Raw genomic sequence first — 18,364 nt, 5'->3', positions numbered from 1 at the left:
TCAATTGGCGTTGGCTTATTTTGCTGTCAACCTACATCAAATAAATGATTTGCCCACAATATGGCACAGCAGGCCGGATGAAAACTCAGCATGTGATGGATAAGGCTGTGGACTATTCCAGTCAGACTCCACCAGCATCACAGCTGATGGCAGCCACTTTGAAGAATTAATTAGATTCTCTAGCAACTGTTTCAGCTGCTGCCCAGAACAGTACTCAGTTCAATAAACATTTTCTGACATGCACTTATTCTTGAAGGATCTCAGACACTTGAAGTCAGCTGGGAAGGATCTGAATTCTTGAGAATGGATTAGCTCTTCTGAACAAAAATATCGAAAGTTGAAGTCACTGACCTTTATGAAACAAAGAGCTAGATACTTCGTGGGTACCGAGTTGCAAGAAGGGTTAACAGTTTGACACACTTCTCTAAAATAACATCGTTGTAACGATAATTTACCAACATTCCAGTGGAATTCACGTCACACAGAACTAAAAAACCAACCTCATGTAAACGTAAATGTTTATGCAGTGGAGTGTTTCAAAAATAGTTACAAAATGTACAAGAATATTAGATACAATGCCATTACTGGGATGTACCATCAGCTACATCTGCTAAATAAAATGTGTTGCATTAATACAAAAAGGCCAAATGATTGTTTCTAGGTACACTTGTCTGACTTCGTTGCGGGCAAACATGAAAATGAAAAAATGAAAATCAGACATAGGCATTGTCGTCATCATTGACTTGACAAAAAGCCTAGTAGTCATCATACCCTCAGCAGCGTATGACGAAATTGTATAGTGCTTCTCCACAAGTTCGTCTTCCCAGGCCAGACACATTTATGACGTTTATTTATGACATATTCATACTTGTTAGCTCTCCGCCTTGAGCGCCATTTTCCGGCGACTACAAGTTGCCTCACCGATGCCAACAAGAATAAGATGGATCACTTACCTCTCAGTCTTTATACTTACCCTCCCTCAGTCATCCTGTGGAAGGTAGATCTGCACCAAACAACCTTCCTGTTTCTTCAATTTGACTTGACTTAATTTCATAGTAGGGATATGTGTAGTCGTCACGTCACGTGTTGCTGCAGGTTCAGAGACCTGATGGCAGTTGGGAAGAAGCTGTCCTTGAGCCTGTTTGTCCGTGCTTTGTAGGACCTGTAGCGTCTGCCAGATGGAAGCAACTGGAACAGGCCGTGTCCAGGGTGGTATGGGTCTCCAACAATGGACCCGGCTCTTCTGAGGTATCGGGGGTTGGCAATGTCTTCTAGCGATGGCAGAGAGCAGCCGACGATCTTCTGGGCAGTGTTTATCACTCTCTGTATGGCTTTTTTGTCTGCTGTCGTGCTTCCGGTATACCACACTGTGATGCCGTAAGTCAGGATGCTCTCCACAGTGGCTCTGTAGAAGGTTGCCAGAAGCTTGGTGTCCAACTTGTCCCTTCTCAGTACCCTGAGGAAGTGGAGTCGTTTCTGGGCCTTCTTCACTAACACTGTGGTGTTTGTGGACCAGGAGAGCCTATCCGTGACGTGGACTCCCAGGAATTTGAACGATTGGACCCTGTCTACACATACTCCGTTAATGAGGAGTGGGGCCAGGTCTGTGCTGCGCTTGCGAAAGTCCAAGATTATTTCTTTAGTCTTTGCGGTATTCAGTGTAAGATTGTTCGCCGAGCACCAAGAAGACAGTTTGTCGACCTCGTCTCTGTAAGCTGACTCATCCCCGCCAGAGATGAGTCCGATCACAGTGGTGTCATCGGCGAATTTGATGATAGAGTTTGACTGGTGGGCTGGTGTGCAGTCGTATGTGTACAGGGAGTACAGGAGAGGACTCAGTACACAGCCTTGTGGTGAGCCTGTGTTTAGTGTGATGGAGGAAGAGAGGTGTGGACCCATTCTGACCGTTTGTGGTCGACCAGTCAAGAAGTTCTTTATCCAGCAGCAGATTGAAGAGGATAGTCCAAGGTGGTAGAGTTTGTCCTTCAGGATGTCCGGCTTAATGGTGTTGAAGGCTGAGCTGTAGTCTATGAAAAGCATCCTCACATAGTTCCCCTGGTGCTCCAGGTGGCTCAGTGCTGTGTGAAGAGCCACGGCGATAGCATCCTCAGTGGACCTGTTTTCCCTATAAGCAAACTGGTGCGGGTCAACTGAGGGGGGAATTGTCTTTCTGATGTGTCGGGCCACCAACTTTTCAAAGCACTTCATGATCACAGGCGTGAGAGCAACAGGCCTGTAATCGTTCAAGCTGCCGATGGTTGGCTTTTTGGGGACAGGAATGATGGTGGCAGATTTTAGGCAGGCAGGAACGATGGATTGTTGCAAATGATTGTTTCTAGGTACACTTGTCTGACTTCGTTGCGGGCAAACATAGGGTCAATTCCTGCTCGGTAGTGGTATGATTGGGCGTGTAAAGGGTTGTCTGTCCCTCTGTGTGCCCTACGGCTGACTGGCAATCAGTCCAGGGTAGGGGTGGGCAAACTTTTTGGCCCTACGGGGGCCACATTGACTTTAAAATTTTGACGGATGGGCCGGGTCAGCAAAAGATATGATACAAATAAAAAACTGCATCCGTTAACAGTACAAATATAAATAATGAAATATAAACATAAAAAAGGACTAAAGTATTAGTATACTCATCACTCATTAAAGTAAAAAGGAATATATTAAGAAATATTAAAATGTAATTTGAAAAAAGATAGAGGGGCTGTATTACACGAAAAACATAAGATTGGACAAAGCTACTGCCACTGGCTTCCGCGTGACGGCGCCATCTTGAGAAAAAAAAAATATACGTACCTTATTTGTACAACGTCGGTGAGCAGGATTAAAAGGCCTCGTGGGCCATAGTTTGCCCATGTCTGGTCCAGGGTGTAGTACGCCTTTGGTCTGAAGTTCGCTGGGATGGGCTCCAGCAACCCTTGCAGGTTACCTGCTATGGAAGATGAATGAGAGCATCTTACAAACATTACTGGAACTGCTAAATAATTGTTGTATTGTGTCAATCAACAATTTCTGGTTTTGGACATACTGTACCCGGGGGGAAATGTGTGGTTTCCAAGTTTATCCCTCCTCTGTAAGGCATTTCCTTGCCAGCTTATATGACATCTGTCACATCGCACTAAGCTTCTCTACACAAAGCAGGACCTTTATTGGCAATGTGGAGACAGGCCAGGGATGGCACGCAATCATGGAAGCCACAGGCCATTGGGAAGCCTGCAATATTTTAAAAGCAATGTATTGCTTCCTGGAATACAAATTGATCTCTTGTCAAATGAGGATGTTACTACAAGATGGCAATCAGCTGTCAGAATTTACTTGTGAGCCAATTACAGTTTCAGTCTCAAGTCGAATTTTAGAAATAGGAGATCAGAATGTAATAGTACATTTATTTTTACAAATCAGATTAGATATGTCTTTGTTAGAAGGTGCCTCTTGAGGAACAAGCAGGTCATTGCCTGGAAAAGATTTGGACAATGATACAATTCTTGTGCCATCTGCAGCCAGAATAGACATGATGAATCGATGCGTCTTGAACTCCGCCGTAGAGACTGATATTCAACAATAGCGCAGGGATCATTTTAGACTCAAGTTTAAACATGGTAAAATAACCATTTTTCCTATTTAAGGAGAGAAAAGCAAAATCATTGCTGACTTTTTTTTAATATATATATTTGGATGTACATAATACTCAAGTAAGAACATACTTTTCAGACTAAATTTACCACTCGGAAAAACAGTGACAGGAAAAATGTAGGACCTGACTCAAGCGTATTTTATTGAACATTTATAACTGTTAAAAACATGTATAAAATTGGTCCTGTTTCAGAAACAAGGCACGCATAGTCAAAGTCAATGTTCTCTGTTCATGTCATTATTAGCATATAACATCAGCATCATCAGCACGATCCATCTCAGTAGGTCTAATAGTAGTATCAAGCATTCGCTAATATAAAAACACGTTCCAATGGGTTTTTTTTCCCCTCACACAGGTTAAAATTTTATTCCGAGCAGCAAGACAATATTCATGCAACGACGGGACTGGTGAAGAAGATGGTAGCTGACGGGTTGATGGGTCTTCAGTAATAGGTCTCTTGCTCCACCCAACCTGGAAACACAAGAAAGATAGAGCAAACGAACGAACCCTATTACAAGGTCTGCTTTCCCCTTGTTCACAAAAAAAAAAAAAAAAAACATACGAAAAAATAAAGTTTTCAATTTAAAATGTGCTTTTGTCGTGGATTGGAAAAAAGTAGGTTAATGCTGCAACACCAGATAAAAGTATAATTCAGGAGCTCACCTCCTGGGCTGCGTCTGATGATCAGCTTGCGAATTTCATCATAGATAAAGATGAGCAGGGAGTAAGGGAAGGCGCAGAACCACCAGTTTGCCCTGAAAGAAATACATGGACCAGTATTGAAGGAAATAAGATCTGTAGCTTTGAGGCAGGATGCTCATGTAACCTTCTGGTATCCCACCAACCTGAGAGGGTACATTCTTAGAGCGACATCCATGCCAGGGCAGTAGGAGAGGAAGGCAGCCAGTGCAGTCTCTTCAAAAAGCCCAAAGATCAAGATCTTGTTCCTGTGGTATTAAAATTGTAAATAAATAGTTATCAGTAGAAAAACAGTGACTCTTCTCTCGTAAAATCCTGTTCTTCCCATTTCTAATGTGTTAGACACAGACAAGAGTAGTCATACTGGAGCGTAATTAGCATATTTTTAAGGGGCATTTTTTTTTTTTTTATATACATGAAAATAAAAATACTAAAATGGGGAACAACATGGTGAATAGGCATCTGTTAACAGTTTTTTTTCAGATTACTATCGCCTAAAAACACAACATAACAGGCTTTCAGGGAGAAAAAAATGATTTTGAGTCACACTTGAGTGTTAGTCGCTGGCCAAGAGAAACTTCAGGAAAGAAGTGCAATTTATAGCCCAGAAAATATGGTATGCAAGACTTACGTCAAATACTTAGGAGAACAAAACATTTGGCAGGAATTTTGGGTCATTCTTTGTGACAAAACAGTTTCAGTTTAAGAAAACTATTTCTATAAAACTAATTATAGTTATTGAGTAATAATTTATCCTGCTTGCACCTATTCAAGTCAGTATCTTAAGAAATTCTAAATCTGATTGTCTTTATAGTGCTAGTTAGTGTGGTGGTGTGGAGAATGTATTTGGACAGAAAGTGGTTTTGGGTGACACACAGAATGAAAGACTCGAGAGTAATACAAAAACATGACTAAATATATATGCTATGTAATGTAATTGGCATGGCTATCTTAATTTGTCCCCCATTACAAAGGGGACAGCGTGAGGAGATAGGATACACCTTGCAACAGATGGATTAGAAATCCACTATATGAACAAAACTGTAATCTATTTTTAAACTGACCTCATGCCCTGCTGGAAAACAGAGTTTCTCCTCGTCTTGCAAACAATCAGATCAGCCCACTGTACAATGACAATGCTAGCAAAGAAGGCCGTGTGGCAAGTAAACTCCACAATCTTCCTCTGCTCATAAGTCTGCATATACATATAAGCATCAAAATGAAGAAATGAACAGGTTGAAAGACACAGTGTTACTTTGGTTGTCTTTACCCATTGCTGCCCGTAACTGTCTTCCAGGTCGTTGCAGTATTTGTTGTCCCAGGCCACACGGATGCCCAACAATGTGCGGGGAAGAAAGCCATTCTCAGCCAGGATCACAAAGTAGGTAAAGAAGCCAGCAAGAGCTTGGATCATGCCTGGATAAAAGATAATCACATTAGTGAAAGAAGGTAAAAAATAGACAACACATTTTCTCCAGACTAAATTTCAGATCAATACTTAATTCCATTTAGCAATTAGTATGGACGTCCATAAGACAAAAACATTTGTCAGTCTTCAAATGACTGAGTCAATAAATACAGGATGAAATTTGGCTGAAAACAAGAGCTGAGACAATTTTTCTATTTGTTGTTAATATGCAAATGACTCTAATAAAATTAGAAGATAAAATCTATGTCTGCCTAGTGCATGTATACATTTCCTTCTTTTATGGTATAGTTCACGACTTTCAAGCATGTTGATCTTATTCCTGGATTCTCATCACTCGAACATCTACATCTACATCAGAGAAGGCTTATCTATGTTACCTTTGACTCTAATTTAACTTAAACAACCAAGATACCAAGCCACCAGGAGAAAAAACTAAAGCAAGCACACATACTATATATAGCCTTTGTTTTAACAGCATGGATTTTTAATTACCAATCTGCCCATAAGCGATGCTGATGAGCCTCTCGTTCACCAGTTTGTCTGTTTTGGGATTTCTGGGCTGCCTCTTCATGATGTCACTCTCAGCTGCTTCATAAGCCAGTGAGATGGCAGGAACCTTGATTGTCATCAATGTGAAAATTAAATGAGTTAGTTTTTTTTACTTTTACACACAACCACTAAAACTTAGGACAGAAACTTGAGAACATTTCATTGACCCACCATGTCAGTTCCTAAATCGATGCAAAGGATAGTGACAGTACCCAGAGGAAGGGGAATGCTGGCAATAATGAAAAGGAGGAAGGGGGTGATCTCAGGAATGTTACTGGTCAGAGTGTAAGCGATGGACTTCTTCAAGTTGTCGAAGATCAAACGCCCTGATTAATAAAACGAGCATCGTAAAAAAACACAGCAGTTGTGGAAATAAATCCATTTGTTCCAACCATAAGGCTTAGAGCTTTACCTTCTTCAACTCCTGTAACAATTGAGGCAAAGTTATCATCCAGCAAGATCATGTCAGCCGCCTGCTTGGAGACATCAGATCCTGCGATCCCCATGGCGACACCAATGTCAGCCTTCTTCAGAGCTGGAGAGTCATTGACACCATCACCCGTCACTGCAACAATGGCTCCCTGCAAGGATAGAACATAGCAAATCATTGAGGGAAAATATAAATGCTTTTGGACAATTTGTTTTCCCAAAATGTACATGGAAAGTAATCTTCCTTAAAGTAGTGGATTTTATACCTGTCGCTGGCAGCCTTCCACAATAATCAGTTTCTGCTGTGGGGAAGTTCTAGCAAAGACAATCTCAGTGTGGTACTTCAAGATGTCATCAAGCTGCTCTGCACTCAAATCCTTGAGGTCTCCACCGTGGACAACACATGCCTTAGCATCCCTGCCGCAAAGTTCAGCTCACTAAGTTACAAATGCTCTCAAACTGAGTTTTCATGAAACAACATTCCAATAGAAGTTATAACAAAGCTATCGTGGTTGTAAGCAAAGCATGGGATCTAGACTACAACGTTCAGGCATTGCAACCAAAAAATAATAATAATACCTTGGGTTAACTTCATTAATTGGTATGTTGAGACGTGCTGCAATGTCCTCAACAGTCTCATTGCCTTCAGAAATGATGCCAACGCCCTTAGCAATGGCTTTGGCTGTGATTGGGTGATCCCCTGTCACCATGATCACCTGAAAAACACATTTGGCATTCCCAGATCTCCTGAAAGATTCAAATGCTAACCGTAAATGAACAGCAAACACTTACCTTGATTCCAGCGCTTCTGCATTTGCCAACAGCATCAGGCACTGCGGCTCGGGGAGGGTCAATCATAGACATCAGACCAACGAAGCACAAGTTTTCAGTGGGAAAGTTCACCTCATCGGTGTCAAAAGCAAAGCCTTCTGGGAATTGGTCATCAGGCAGATTGAAATGACAGAAACCTAAAGAAGCAAAACAGTCTATATTCTGCTCTTTCAACAGATTGGAGACTGACTCGCTTGACCTAAACATGACTATTCCTTACCAAGCACTCTCTCCCCCAAACCACCCAACTCAAGGTAGGCATTCTGGAAGGCATCCTTCATTTCATCATCCAGAGGCTGTTCTTTACCCTGCATCATGATGGAAGAGCAACGGTCCAAAATTCTTTCAGGGGCACCTTTCATAACCAGCAGATGATTTGACTCCTTTTCAGTTGAGGAATTCTTGTGAATAGAAAGCTAGGATGCAAATGAACAAAGATATTTATTATTATTATTATTTATTATTATACCTTGTTTAACCTCAAGACAAACATTTAACAATACCTGGTACTTGTTTGTAGAGTTGAAAGGAATCTCTGCAATTTTGGGTTTTTTATCCCTCATCTCTTGGACTGAGCCACAACAAAGTTCAATACATTTTAAAAGTGCAGACTCTGAGGCATCACCCGCCACATCTCTCTGAAGAAGACAATGACCACGTGCCATTAGCCCCGAGCGTAAGCATTTCAGTTTGGCATCAGAACGAGTGAATTCCATTTGCATTTTCTATTTTAAAAACAAAGCAATTTGCCAAATACAAAGATGTTTTTTTTCCTCTGTCAAATACCTCTGGGAGAATGAAAAGACCCAGAACAACAAACACTCTTTTGGAATTTTTGTGCTAGATGTGTTATACCAGAGAATTGAAGCCAAATCAATTGTGAAAAGTTTCACACTAAGTAAGCTTCTCAAATCTTAGATATCAACATCTAAATGGCAAGAGAAGAATAAAGATATCTGTTACATAAACTAATTGTGTCCCTGAGGATAATCCACAATTCATATGTTGCCACATTGAGATGAATCAATTGAATCCTACCTTTAATATGGGAATATTAGTCTGCTCAGCCAGGAAGACGGCACGATTACAAAGTCCCGCAATTCTAGCCAAGCCTGCCCAGGTGGCAGAGCTTTTGTCAAAGGACGTCCCACTCTGGTTCTCAGTAGTGTCTGCCTCATGGATCTGGTTGTCAAACCACATATGGGCAACTGTCATCCTGTTTTGGGTCAAGGTGCCGGTTTTGTCTGAGCAGATGGTGGAGGTAGATCCCAGGGTCTCAACAGCTTCCAGATTTTTTACCAAGCAGTTCTTCTTGGCCATGCGCTTGGCAGTCAGAGTTAGACATACCTATACACGAGAGCCTTGTTAGATGATGGTAACCCACTGAAGGTGAGCGAAGGCTTAAAACTCACAGTAACAGTAGCCAAGAGACCCTCTGGTACATTAGCGACTATGATGCCAATGAGGAAGATGACAGCCTCCAACCAAGAGTACCCGAGAATGAGAGAAAGGACAAAGAAAGAGACGCCCAGGAAGACAGCAACACCAGTAATAATATGGATGAAGTGCTCAATCTCAATGGAGATTGGAGTGCGCCCAACTTCCAGTCCTGAAGCGAGTGTGGCAATTCGACCCATCACTGTCCGGTCCCCAGTGCTGATCACAATGCCCTGGGCAGTTCCTGGGGGAAATTGAAAGAAAAAAAATAAAAGGGAAAAATAACATTCAATTTGACACTTCAGTGGTTTGTTACCCATATAAACGCTCTTGTTGCTAATTCACGGCTCTGCAACATGTGGTTCTAGAGCCACAAAAGGCACTCTTATACTTCTGTTGTGGCTGTGTGTTGTGTTTGTAACTTTGGGACTCAAATCTTTTAGTGCAGTTAGCGATGCTAGACATCCAATAATGTGACAGCTACATAATTATTATTCTGCTGTGAATTTCTATGACTTGTTGTCCAATCAATTTGAACTGCGAGGGTGGCAGCGAATGGAAACACAAACTTTCATTCACTGATAGCCCTTCCACTTCAAACGGATTGAACATTTATGTCATCAATAGCAAACACTGAATTAGCGAGGATTGAAATTTTATTTTGAGTAATAGTCAAATCTCAAAATGTAATTCAATCATAATTTAGAAATTGTGCTGTTCAAAAAACAGTGGGCGTACATTTGCTCACCCCACTCAGCAAAAATAAATAATGAAAAAAAAGTGTTCTCTGTTGCAGTTCATATTTTGGTGGAAAATGGTCAAAATGTAGTAAGGTTTCTGGGCCCATCCTAGTTGCTTGACATGCATTACTCCTTTTTACCTTCAACACAGTTTGTGGAAAAGAAAGCAATGTTCCTGGTCTCCAAGGGGTTCTCATTGGAGAAATCTGGAGTACGTGTCTGCGGCTCAGATTCACCCGTCAGAGAGGAGTTGTCCACCTGAGAATTGTCACATTGCCTGTGAATAAGGAGATAGGTCCACATTTCTGTTGTGCGAAGATATTCTCTTTTGTCTTTTTACCTTGCAGCCATGAGCAGAAATGATTCGCAGGTCAGCAGGGATCCGATCACCACCTTTCACCTCTACTAAATCCCCAACTACCACTTCCTCAGCATTGATATTCTTCTTTTCACCATCACGTATAACCAGTGCTAGCTATTGGACAGACATGGCGGTTGAAGATACATTTGCAAGACTTCAAAATAACAGATACTGTCACGTATAAAATGATGGGGTAATGGCAGGAATATTAGGGTACCTGTGGGACCAGGTTTTTGAAGGAGTCCATAATTTTTGAGCTTTTGGCCTCTTGATAGTAAGAGAAGCAACCAGTGATGATCACGACAGCAGACAGCACCACACCCAAGTATAACTGAAAAATAACCTTATAGTTAAAACTATCCACTACCACATTCACATGTCCCAACAACAATCTAAAAGTCTCAAATATGTTTGAGGAACATTTGTCTTACGTTATCATTGGCAGGCTCACTCTCCATAGCCGCCTGAATACCATAGGCCAGGAAGCAAAGGATGGCCCCAGTCCACAGGAGCATGGAGAAACCTCCAAACATCTGCATCAAACCAAGTAATTAAACTAAAAACTACATAAGTGTATTTAAAAAAAGAATTTAAAAAAACTAGGAGATAAAAGTACGGTTTAGAGTTAGGAGCAAGCCATTACCTGCTTGCAGAACTTGACCCACTCTGGAGTGGTTGGAGGAGGGGTGAGAGCATTGGGGCCATCTCGGGCTAGATTCTCAGCTGCCTTGGCAATAGTCAGACCCTGACATTTCATCAAAAGGAGTCACTTAAAAGGGAAAAGATTTTCTGCAGTTCACACCGACAGATAAACCACGAACACATACAACTGTCCTCCAGCTCAGTGTTAACACAACTGTAAGCTGGTACATATTCATGGCTAGAGAGACCAGGGGTCCTACTATTCATCTATCAACTACATAAGGGTCTTCCCTTTCATCAGCACAAGGAGTGCTGAGGATAAAGTAGTTTCGTTGCCGAAAAATCAGGACAAACGGGGGTTCTATGGCTCATGAATTATTCATTCTTCATTTCCACTCCACACACATGGAGTGCTTGAAGACCCCACATTCTAAAGGCAGTGATTTACTATTCCGCTTGATCTTCACTAGACGACTGGGAGCATTAGCATGAACAAAGGCTTCAGCTGGAGTACGTACAATTTGACAGGAAAATCTATTTTATACGAACAATTGATATGTTTTTTGTTGTAGTTGAAAGCCACAAACCAATCAACTTTATGTGAGCTTTTTATTTATTTCTACGACTATTCACTACTACTTTTTTCAAAGTAAAAAATTAACAAACATTGAGAACTTGTTGATTCAAATAATAGAAAAAAAGATGCTATGGGATGTTTATGAGAGGTAAATTGGCAACATTTGGATCTATATCTTCCACGATCTGGAGCTCTGTGCCAGGTCTTGTCCCGTGTGGTTCAAGATAATAAGGAGAAGTGTGAGTAGAAAGCCCAGAACTACTTGGGGTTCACTGGTGAGTAATTGGCATAGAGCTGTGACCAATGTAAATGGGTTACCACCGGTAAAAAATAAAAATAAATAAATCACACCGAGGGGAATCAAATTTACCAGAGAGAATATGGATGATGGAGAAGATAATTGGCAGAATGTCGTGTGTACAGATGAAATAAAAATATAACTCTTATAGTACAAACTCAACTGGTCATGATTAGAGGGAAAAATAATATAGATGAATCACAAGAAGACCATACCCAGACCATAAAGATGGATCCATATTAAGGTAAGAACGAATGGGGCAACGTATCCTGTGATTCAATGGTAAAACCCAGGGAGAACGATAAAGGTGAAACATGACTAGGCCTTGACAATGATCCCAAACACAGAGAATATGTGAAGAGGTGAAAGTCATTGTTGCCCGGCAACATTCTATTGACAACAACTGTTAGATTGCAACATATTGAGTTGAAGAATTGGCTTTAAAAATCTAAAAATATAATTTCCTCTATTATATTACACATTCTGCCTTTTACAGTCTACTTGTGATGAAAATGACAGACCTCAGTCATTATTTGAAGTGGGAGAACCTGCGCCTGGGGGCTTGCAAAATACTTTTAACCAATGTATATATATACAGTACACGGACACAGATAGACTAAAACAGTAACAACTCACATTGCTCAAATCCGTTCCATATTTACGATTTAGCTCGTCCAGTGTCAGCTTATGATCATCCTGCAAAGATACAAATAACAGTGTATAAGTGCCAAAACCTCCAAACATGACTAAAAATCATCTAAAAATGAGCTTGTTGGCCCCGATGCAAATATCAAATGAATATTTTGCAAAGAAAAGGGAAAGTGAAAATGAAATTGTTGCAAAGAAAAAGCAAAGTGAAAATGAAGTGTTCAAAGAAACTGTCTTGTGATTCCTTTAGACAATCACACACGCACCATGTCCACTTCTTTCTTCAGTTCGTCCATATCTTTCTCCTTTTTCTTCCCTTTTCCCTTCTTTTTGCCTGCCTGCTCGGAGGTAGCAGCAAGCTCATATTGCTCTCGTCCTTCCTGGAAATAAAGAGTGGCAGTAAAAAGAAACTTGTTATTGAAACAACTCAAAATAATCCTGTAAATACTATCATTTTAGTGCAGAGATAAGGAAGAAGAAAAACCTGATGAGGTGAACTTGAGACTGTGGTGTCACCAAGTTTAGAAATCCAAATAATGGATGCTTGTCTATTTATCCAGTAGCTACAGTAATATCACATCGAGCCATATTCGATTAGCAGTTTAGACTCATCCATTATTCAGTGTTGCACAGGGGATGAAAGGTGTTACCATGTTGGCGGGCAATTGCATGTGATTACTTATGAGCTATTTGTCTACAGTCAGACATATCTAGTGAATCAGTCATCTTGGTGGCAATATCTTCCACCCTGGTGCAGTGTGTTCACACTAAATCATTGAAATACGCATATTTCTAGCATGTTTCTGAAAGTTTCCCAGGGATTCATAGGAAGAGAGTGTGTGATCCTAGCACATGTTATTGTTGCATGAACCCCCGGTCAGCTAAGCTGGGAAAACACTGGTTGTGCATCACTACGGCCAGATTTTAGCCTCTGGACACTCAAGGCCCCCTGGGGCCATCTGGCTTTGGACAAATAATTCGAAAGCGGTTTTAGAGGTTAAGGCAAAAGAAACTGTTGACGTTCAAAAGATTCCAGAGTTAACGTTTTGTTGTTGTTAATAACATTAGACTACTTATAACTCATTATTCTGTAAAACTTAAATTCAGGGGTATCACACTCATTGTCAGTCAGGCCATGTCGAACCTATTGTCTTCCCTGGAACTGATTGACTGCATATACTGAATTATGCATTTCGTTGTCATGATATACATCGTTTGTCACTCCAACAGTGCTCCTAATTGCTTATCCTCAATACAATCGGAGTGTGTCTGTCCCAGTGCTGCTCTGAGCACCAGGAAGGGTACAGAGTGAACTGGTTGCTCTATATAATTACATTTTAAAAAATCTAATTGGAATTACAAATTAACAAGTAAATCAATAGAATGACTGTTGTTAATTATTCAGTTGTTCATTATCCGTACCGCTTATCGTCACAAGGGTCACGGACGCCGTTTGTTACATTTGATGAAAAAAAATAACCTGTTCAGGGTGTCCCCTGCCTACTGTTAATGGTTGGGTGAGATGGTTGGTTCCAGTGCCCCCATGACAAATTATAAGAATAAGCGGAACGGAAATGTAATGAATGAACTGAATGAAAGGAATGATTGCACTGGCTCTAAGTTATTCGAAGAAAATTAGCTTTGCCGAGAACTAATGGAAACGATGACCATATCTCATGAAGCTTTTACATAGTAAAATGGCCAATTAGGTGAGATCAGATTTGATTCATCACTTTTTGTCCAAACCAAGGGAAACTAAAAGGACGAAAAAGCGAGAGCAAAGTTCCAATGAACGAACCAGCTTGGTCGGGCTGTCCAAGCTGCTCATTCAGCTGTACTGAACAATGCCCGCAAGCACACACTTCTGGGACTTTGCCCGGTTGCCACCGGTGACCATGGCCACACCTCTGGAGATATGTGAATGGATAGTTAGTCCGATGTACTAACCCCTCCCTTCCCCCTTGACTTGGCCTAAACCTCCAATTCTCAATGGGGAAAAGACAAGTGCATTTGAATATTAACACTCGCCTCACGTCCTGTGCAACTTCTCACAATTCTGCAACCGGAACACAAGAAGGCGCCACATGAATCAATGGGCCTTGTTGCTGTGCAAGTCCAATTCAGCTCGACGAGAAGATTTACACAGCTGAGTATTCAAACCAGTGACAAATTGAAATGCATGGAGCGGAATGAACGATCGACCACGTTTAACTAAAAAAAAAGACCATCAAATCCTAAATCTGCTTGCTGTCAGTTTCTGGCACTGTAAAGTTTAGTGAAAAGAGACAGCTACCATTCAAATGAATGAAATAAATAAGAGTCCTGTTTTCCCACGCTCTCTTTTAACAGTTCAAGTTCCCTTTCACCAAGTTACTGAAATGGGAAAACAAAAGCTTGGAGCGGCACGTAGGACGTGGCAAAAGGGAACCGAGGAGGATGTGGTGTGTCACAGAGCAGGAGCCAAATGTGGCAAAAAGTTGAGCGTTAATTTACATTGACTACATAGCGGAAGGAATGTTAAACCCCCGTGTAGATTTGTGTGTGTGTAGAACAGGGATGCTCAGGTAGAATAAGAATGGGAAACAGAGTGGAAATAATGAATATGAACATGTAGTCGGGGTGCCCCTTTGGTCAGTAGAAAAACAACAATAACGATGTCTTGCAATTTATTCAAATCAGGTTATGTCCAGCTCAATGTCAAAATCTCTGATAAAACAGGATACGCGCATGGGTCTTAATGCAAAACTCGCTGCTTGGATCAACTTTCCATGTATCTTCTGACAACTGAACGTACTTGAGGTGGTAGTTCAATCACTGGAGTGAAGAGCTTTGTATGGTAGGTCGACCGGAAGTGTCTTTGTTTGAAATGGTTCCCATTTATCCAGAAAAACACATGCCATGCTGAGGACAGTGACTTTGGCTTATAGGGGTTCTCGTCTTCTATGGGCTCCCACATAATAGTTAGTCAACGGCACCTTGGGGATTTTGCTATCCCTAAACAGTCCCACACTGTACCTATAAGACTAAAAAAATCCTCAATGGACTGACTCAGAAGCACACATTTCAGTTTCAATAATGCGCCTCATTTTTATGATGTTCAACATGACACGTCCACTAGAGATCAGCAACAACAAAGCATGTCAACTTAAAGGCGATTCATCATCAAACAGCAAATCAGCTGACACCCCCCACACAAAAAAAAATCTGATTCTGTCAAGAGTTAAATTGACAAAAATAAGAAAATATAAGAACCTTTTTCGTTAAGTGGTATTACTTAATGTAATCCGGTTTCGTGTTTTGTTTCTTTTGAGGTGGAGCTATGAAAAGTGTGCCACAAATAAATGAACACCCTGTAAATCAGGCCTCCTTTTTTGGATTGTTTGTTAGTTCTCAGGGACAGTGTTTTTTCTTCTACATCAATGTAGTATTCATTTATCAATCTATACATCCACCTAAAAACCAAGGTTATTGGCGGAATGATGAAAGAGTGGTTAGGACTTCTGCCTCACAATTATACAGATATGTGCATTACCTCCCACATCCCAAAAACATGAACACTCCAAATCGTCCCTCGGTAACCATGTGTGCGTGAATGGTTGTTTGTCTCCTAGTGTCCTGTGGTTGGCTGACAACTGATTCAGAGTATATCCTGTCTACTACCTATATCGTTAGCTTGAATAGGCTTCAACATCCCCTTGACCCTAATGAGAATAAGTGGCTCGGAATATGAAAGGTTAGATCAGGCTACGGATCACTCCATCCCCTCCCCAATAATTTTTACAATATACTACTGTCAAATCTTTATTATTGTCTCATCAAATTATTTTTACTTTAGTATTGAACCACCTCAAAGTAGTAGAATCTCTCTCCTACTTTCAGATGTCACTTTAACTTTAATGTAATACAGTAACCGCATAGTGTTCTGTGTTTCAGCAGTTAGAATTTCAAATGTATTGTTTCCCTTTCTCAGGAGAGAAAGTGATCTACATAGCACTGATAGTATTATATTCAAAATCCACTGTCAAACTTTAGTTGTCGCAAGTGATTCGTTTTTGCAGTCAGCCATTCAAAGTAGAGCTGTCTTCTTGCCGGATCAGTCAGTGGCGACAATGCGGCAACTGGTTGCGGACTATATCACATCCACACTCCCTCCCACACCATCAACTCTTTCCCAGCTCACTTGTCCTGCCTGTTTAGGCAGATGTTGGAAGCAAAAAGGAAAAAGCCGTGGCGAGTATAACCTCCAACATGAAGAGAGGGCTTAGAAACAACAATCTCGCTGTGACCGTCCGCCTCCTCACGCCAGGAGAGCTGCGCGGCGGCTATCATCTCTTCAACGTGTGGCTATTTGAGAGAAGCAAGGAGAAGAAACTCTGTGGGGACGATGATGGGGGCAGGGCATGCCTTTCACTAGCTATGGGACGAAAGGGGAAAAAAGGCAGCGATTGGTGGAGATGCGGAGCGACTGTAGATTTGCAGGAGCATCATGGAGCGAGACAGACATGAAGAAAAAGGGAGGGGGGCTTAAAGGGGCCAATCTGGTCTGTATCTCTCCTCATTTTCTCCCCTCAAGCAGCTCCACATCCCTCAGGCTGTAGGCTGAATCCATAATGAGTTTTAGTGTTGTGCAACATGGTGTGGGGTGTGGCAGCGCTGACACCCCAGACGCGGCAACTTCATCAGAAGCATTTCAAGTATTGAAATAGCAGAAATAGACCTCCATCTGAGTGATAATTGGGACGGCAGAATGACTAAAACGGTCTTAAAAGATCACAACTTCAGAAATATCGGTGAACTCGCTGGCTGCTATCAACGGCGTAGACATGCAATCCATCTGAAATGAATAGTGCCGTATGGCACTGAAACATGAGAATTCACAGCCAGTTTAAATGAATTGGACATATTTTACAGTCATTGGCAGGCAATGAATTAAAATTCGAAATAAATAGTAAGAGAAAAATCCCCATTTGGAACCCCAAGTCTTATTATAATAAGAAGGAAGCACTTGTGAGCAGATGGGACTTGAATTAGTTGGAAATGAAAGGAGTTTGACAGACCCCATGCTGAGCACATCCCTCCCACCCGGATCACAGCTGCATCGAAATTTGACAAATGTGCAACACTTGAGCATGATTTCAATCAACACATCGAACCCAAACTCCAACAGCATCAGCCTTCAACCTCATCCCGTTATGTAACATGACGTCTTCACGATGCAAACTTGTGTTAAACGCTGAACGGCGACGAAAACAAGAAAGAAGCGTTTTGATTCCAGAAACCACCAAGAACGACGCTCAACCGCCTTGGCAGGCAGCATACGCGCTCCTTCTTCTCGACCACTTGTTGGAATGCCTTTTGGGAGACATTATTAAATAAAAGCATATTTAATACTCACTCCTCTTCCCATGGTTGACGAGACGACTTGTTTCCTTCTGACGTTGACCAATTCACACGCTGAAATTGACCTTAAGATAAAACACAACGATGGACATTCAAATAAAACACCCAGAGTACGCCGCGATCCTTTTTTGGGGGGGGATCTGGGGGATTATGAACTTTTGTTTTCTTCCTGGCTACCAAATGTTGTGCACGTGTCGCCCCTATAGCGAGCTCAGATGGGGCCGCGCTGAGTCTCTCATACTTATAGACGGCGTTCCTTCCATTGTGACGTCATGTTACTTGCCATGACAACCTCACGGATGAGGGCGGAGCGTCCTCATTTATTGGGCGTTTTTCCTTGCTCTAATCGCTCTATCCATGTCCTTTTGGGGGGGAATTGTCTCTAGACCCTTTTCATCATAGGATGGGGGAGACAATGTGTTGAAGTGGCTAGAATACACCACATTATTTTCTTCCTAGAATACACTACATTATTTTCTATGCATTTAAGTATGGGAATATATTTATGGTCATGGTGTGTGATCTTAGTCCCAAACACTGTGATTCATACACTTACCCAGCTTGACAACTGGTGTCCATGTAGCTTTGCGTGCAGCCAACTTGCTCTTTTTCAAATTCTCTTTCACACGTTGATGAGCAATTTTCTCTTTTGTGACTACAAGAAAAAAAGTGGCATCAAGTGGAATT

At 41.4% G+C, this 18,364-nt stretch overlaps 1 protein-coding gene across 2 annotated transcripts; it reads right to left on the bottom strand.

Annotated features, from left to right (window-relative positions):
* Positions 1-3,754: 3,754 nt before the first annotated feature.
* LOC144204714 (sodium/potassium-transporting ATPase subunit alpha-1) lies at positions 3,755-17,921 on the bottom strand. Of its 2 annotated transcripts, none has more exons than XM_077728848.1 (23): positions 17,673-17,921; positions 12,544-12,657; positions 12,266-12,325; positions 10,756-10,857; positions 10,544-10,645; positions 10,330-10,443; positions 10,092-10,226; positions 9,892-10,009; positions 8,987-9,255; positions 8,613-8,921; positions 8,078-8,212; positions 7,795-7,990; positions 7,536-7,711; positions 7,323-7,459; positions 7,010-7,160; positions 6,727-6,895; positions 6,486-6,640; positions 6,258-6,381; positions 5,607-5,752; positions 5,401-5,531; positions 4,483-4,584; positions 4,301-4,392; positions 3,755-4,108 (listed from the first exon to the last, which is right to left on the bottom strand). In XM_077728848.1, the coding sequence occupies exons 1-23, from the start codon at positions 17,682-17,684 to the stop codon at positions 4,080-4,082; spliced, it is 3,078 nt and encodes a 1,025-aa protein (XP_077584974.1). In that variant the 5' UTR covers positions 17,685-17,921; the 3' UTR covers positions 3,755-4,079. The 2 variants fall into 2 exon arrangements, with proteins under 2 accessions (XP_077584974.1, XP_077584965.1); XM_077728839.1 differs by lacking the exon at positions 17,673-17,921 and adding an exon at positions 15,072-15,278.
* Positions 17,922-18,364: the final 443 nt, after the last annotated feature.

The sequence above is a fragment of the Stigmatopora nigra genome, chromosome 1 (genome assembly GCF_051989575.1).
Source record: "Stigmatopora nigra isolate UIUO_SnigA chromosome 1, RoL_Snig_1.1, whole genome shotgun sequence".
Lineage (NCBI taxonomy): Eukaryota > Metazoa > Chordata > Actinopteri > Syngnathiformes > Syngnathidae > Stigmatopora > Stigmatopora nigra.
Note: the sequence above shows the minus strand (reverse complement) of the source record. Positions and strands in the feature narration are given on the sequence as shown.

What these genes read in the sequence shown, in the direction of transcription:
- LOC144204714 (XM_077728839.1), bottom strand. Translation starts at nt 15,233, where the DNA reads ATGTGGGAGCCCATAGAAGACGAGAACCCCTATAAGCCAAAGTCACTG. An exon ending in GTCTCTTGGCTACTGTTACT is followed by an intron (nt 8,922 to 8,986) that starts GTGAGTTTTAAG and finishes TCTCGTGTATAG; the next exon opens with GTATGTCTAACTCTGACTGC. An exon ending in TCGATTTAGGAACTGACATG is followed by an intron (nt 6,382 to 6,485) that starts GTGGGTCAATGA and finishes ATGACAATCAAG; the next exon opens with GTTCCTGCCATCTCACTGGC.